This window comes from Salvelinus sp. IW2-2015, unplaced genomic scaffold (genome assembly GCF_002910315.2).
Source record: "Salvelinus sp. IW2-2015 unplaced genomic scaffold, ASM291031v2 Un_scaffold2160, whole genome shotgun sequence".
Lineage (NCBI taxonomy): Eukaryota > Metazoa > Chordata > Actinopteri > Salmoniformes > Salmonidae > Salvelinus > Salvelinus sp. IW2-2015.
In genome coordinates this window covers 105,703-110,025 of record NW_019943491.1, presented here as the reverse complement: position 1 = coordinate 110,025, position 4,323 = coordinate 105,703, and the positions used below count along the sequence as shown (strand labels likewise).

At 42.1% G+C, this 4,323-nt stretch overlaps 1 protein-coding gene across 1 annotated transcript in view; it reads left to right on the top strand.

The window, feature by feature from the left end:
* Nucleotides 1-4,323, top strand: part of LOC112073128 (gamma-aminobutyric acid type B receptor subunit 2-like) — a gene marked incomplete at its 5' end in the record, with an annotated part of 48,360 nt that overhangs the window by 17,750 nt on the left and 26,287 nt on the right. Inside the window, 2 exons of the mRNA XM_024140480.2 lie at nt 1,868-1,948; nt 3,148-3,298. Of these exons, the coding sequence (XP_023996248.2) occupies nt 1,868-1,948; nt 3,148-3,298 (232 nt within the window). The remainder of the gene's footprint in view (nt 1-1,867; nt 1,949-3,147; nt 3,299-4,323) is intronic.

Here is a 4,323-nt window from a genome sequence, read left to right as displayed (position 1 = left end):
GCCTAAAAACCCCAAACAGCAAAGCAATGCAGGTTGTGGAAATACGGAAAATTGTAGAAGCCCAAACAAGCGGAATAACCAGGTGGAACTAGGGACAAAACTCACCTAGGAAGGCCTCAAGAACCTAGAAAGAACACGCTAGAGAGGAACCCAGGCTAATGAGGGGTGGGCCAGTCCCTGCTTACTGGGAGAACAAAAATGTGAATCCGTAAACAAGCAGCGTCAGAGATTATATACAGACAGGAAGACGATGGCCAAGATGTTTGCTAAATAATGAATTTATTTGGAAGCCATAGAAGTGATTCTCAATGTTACGTAGATGGAAAAAAGCTGTCCTTGAAACAGTCTTGATATGTTCGTCAAAAGAGAGATCAGGGTCCAGAGTAACGCCGAGGTCCTTCACAGTTTTATTTGAGACAACTTTACAACCATCAAGATTAATTGTCAGATTTAACAGAAGATCTCTTTGTTTCTTGGGACCTAGAACAAGCATCTCTGTTTTGTCCGAGTTTAAAAGTAGAACGTTTTCAGCCATCCACTTCCTTATGTCTGAAACACAGGCTTCTAGCGAGGGCAGTTTTGGGGCTTCACCATGTTTCATTGAAATGTACAGCTGTGTGTCATCCGCATAGCAGTGAAAGTTAACATATAGACTAGCCTGTTATACCATGATGCCATAGAGACTGTGTCTAGAACCTTATTAGGCACTTGGTTCATAAATCAGAATGTGATTTACAGAAATGCACTGATCCTTGATCTGTTTATGCTGTCTTGCCAGCTCCTATGGTCGTCACGCCAAACACATCCAGGGTTCAGGCTAGTTGTATAAATCTGAATCTGATTTACAGTGATGAAGGAGTTAATTGAACAAACAGGCGTGAAATGTCATTTCAGAAGTTGGGTGAAGGGTTTGTCCTAACATAGCAGCTCAGGATCATAGTAGTCACATAACGCTTTTATGCATATTAATTGATATAAATCAAATTCAATTGTATTTATCACATGCGCCAAATACAACAGGTATAAACCTTACAGTGAAATGCTTACTTAGAGAGAGAAAACAGAGAGAGAGACAAACAGAGAATTGTCTCTCCCTCCTCCCCAGTGTGTTGTGTGTAACTTTACCCCTGTTTTATGAGAAAGAGTGATGGAGCTGGTGTTTGTGCCGGAGTCAATGGAAAGCCTATATTACACGTGGGACCAATATCAGTCTTTAAGACGGCTCTTGAAGGAAATGGCTGGTTTAAATATCACTCAGGAGAGAGAGGTTTGTGTTATGGCTCGGAATATATCACAATTTAAACTCATTTTACTGTACCTGTGAAAATGTAAATGGATATTGTGTTACAAATGCCAGCGTGCAATTGGTTTTATTTATTGTTGCTTTTATTTTTATGATTGGCTTCTTCACTGGAGACCTAGCTCTCCGGTAATTTGTTTATTCACTAGGAAACAAATGGAAGCAAACGGGCTGAAACAGAGAGGGACTAACCTGAACTTGTCCAATAAGAAATGCTAATTTCCGTTGCAAAACATTTTCAATTGCTAAACAGTTTGCTACGGTGTGCACTAATGAATACACCCCAGTACAGTACTGTTGCTAGTCATTGTAACCAAAATGTATCAAAAACATTCACCCAGTGCCTGTACTTTCTATTAGCTTGATTTCCACACTTAGCTAAAACACACATGGCATAAATGAGACTCCACACTGCAGTATTCCTAGCATTTGATTAAGTGCCGTCTTGCCTATTTGAAAGAATGTTATGCTCTGCGAGACCTGTGAAGTGGACTGAGAGTAAGAAGTTGTCTGAGGTGTCCATGCTGTCCTAACTAATGTGTCCGTCTCTGTTTGTGTTCCTAACAGAGGGTCAGGAGGTGAAGGTCGGAGAGTACAACGCTATTGCTGATGTCCTGGACCTTATTAACAACACCATGAGGTTCCAAGGTAGGTAGATCAGACCGTGTGTGTGTGTTCACTACACACGTCTCACACACACGCACGCACGCACGCACGCACGCACACCACACACACACACACACACACACACACACACACACACACACACACACACACACACACACACCACACACACACACACACACACACACAGCACACACACACACCACACAACACACCACACCACACATACTGCTGCTGCGCGCACGCCACACACACACACACACACACACAATACAGCTCCTCAGTGGGACAAATGACATCCAGAATGCTACCCTCCACCAATCATCCTATGTTTAATCATTACCAACCTTTTTATGTATCCATGTTTGCTTGTGTTGACATTATTTGTCTTTTGTTTGATTCCTGGCTATTACCACAGTGACCCCCAATTCCTTCCTCCCTTTTGTCCCATATACACACAATCTGGGACAGTTTCAGCTAAAACAATTGTTTCTATGTCTCAAACCGTCGTAAGTAGAGCTCAGTAAGTTGAGGAATTGATTGGCACGGAGAGGCCGGATAGAGGAAAGCACAAGCATAAGAAACAGCTGACCACAACGACTAATTCTGTGTGGAGGTACATTTACGCAGCTGATAAGAAAGTAGCCAAATGTAGGCATTTTTTGGATCAATCCTTCTCCTGTAGAAGTGTCCAGTACTTTACATAGAATCAAAGTCACTGGGCAAGTGGACAAACTTAAAATCTAAATCATTCTATGTGGATTACAATACATTTCTCAGGCTAAGAACATCACCACTGAGCACAGACGTCAGTTTAACGTCTAGTTTGGATTTACATTTGGTTGAGTTGTCAGCTATTGTGAATTAAACGTAAATTCAGGTTGGGTGAAAACAAAAACAAATGATGTCACGTTGATGACTTTTTGCAAATCCAACAGTTTTCCACATTGATTCAACGTCATCACATATCATTGTTTTGTTGAAATGACGTGGAAACAACTCCACAAAAAGGAAAGTAACTTAATTTGGAGGCTCCACTCCTGGAATGAAGAGGAAGACATTCACATATTTTTTTGCATCATAGCAGACCCACTGGGCAAAAACTGGTTGAATCAACATTGTTTTTCAACGTTAAATAGGTTACTGGTGAGGGCTCATTTTGGTTGTCTATCCTTCCCCTGTAAAAGTTATTTTTCTTACTTTCTTCCTCCTCTTAATTCCAGGGGTGGAGCCTCCTAAGGACCGTACGTTTGTGCGTCTGCAGCGTCGCAACATCAACGTACCCCTCTACAGCATCCTGTCTGTTATCACCATTCTGGGCATGCTCATGGCAGGGGCCTTCCTCTTCTTCAACATCAAGAACCGCAACCACAGGTCAGTAGAAGAGGGAAGGGAATGGGGGGAGGAGGGGGTAGAGCTCACAGCAAGGGAGATCTGTGACACACTGGTCTGGACAGGATTCCGTTGTAAATGCAGTATTAGTGCAGAAATGGGCAGAGGTTTGATTGGTTCTCTCAAATGTTTTTTTCTTTCCTGAGGGGTTGAGAGTCTGAGACCTCACTTTGTTTGGATTTGAAAATCCAACAATTGTATTGGAAGTGGTTGTTCCATGTGAAAGTGAGAAAGACCAGTCAGTAAAAAAGTACAGCCTCTTCAATATCGACGCATCGTCAACATCAAATAGCCTTTCCAGATTCTGAAGTCAGGAGGACTTGGTGTACTAATACTGGCCAGACTAGTAGGTCACCGTGGTGGAGTTTCTTCTCAGTACAGATCTAGGATCAGCTTCTCCTTCCCCAATCCTATCATTGCAAAACTGACCCAAGACCAGCGTCTAGGGTCAACTACACCCTACACCAGTGATATTCAAAGACTGGGTCAGGACACCTAGGGGTTGCGGGGGAGTTGCAGTGGGGTTGCCACATTAAAAAATATATATATATTTATTTTTCCTTTTTTTAGGGTACAAAATATTCAGATTACAGATTATTTTATGGGAAAATATACAAACAATTTTGAGAAAGATAATTTCAGATAATTTAATTAACATACAGATAACTGTATGTTAATGTAAAATAATGTAAGATGTATGACTATGATAATGAACATGTAATAGCAACAGCATACAGTAGGAAGGCTCACCTCATTCACCACCAACGTGAAGCATTCACCCTACACACATCCCTCGGGAAGAGAGGACAGCAAATCTCTGTCAATGGTCCTAGAGCCACAGCAAATCTCTGTCAATGGTCCTAGAGCCACAGCCTTTAGACAGGACAATAGAGCCACAGCCTTTAGACAGGACAATAGAGCCACCGCCATTAGACAGGACAATAGAGCCACAGCCTTTAGACAGGACAATAGAGCCACAGCCTTTAGACAGGACAATAGAGCCACAG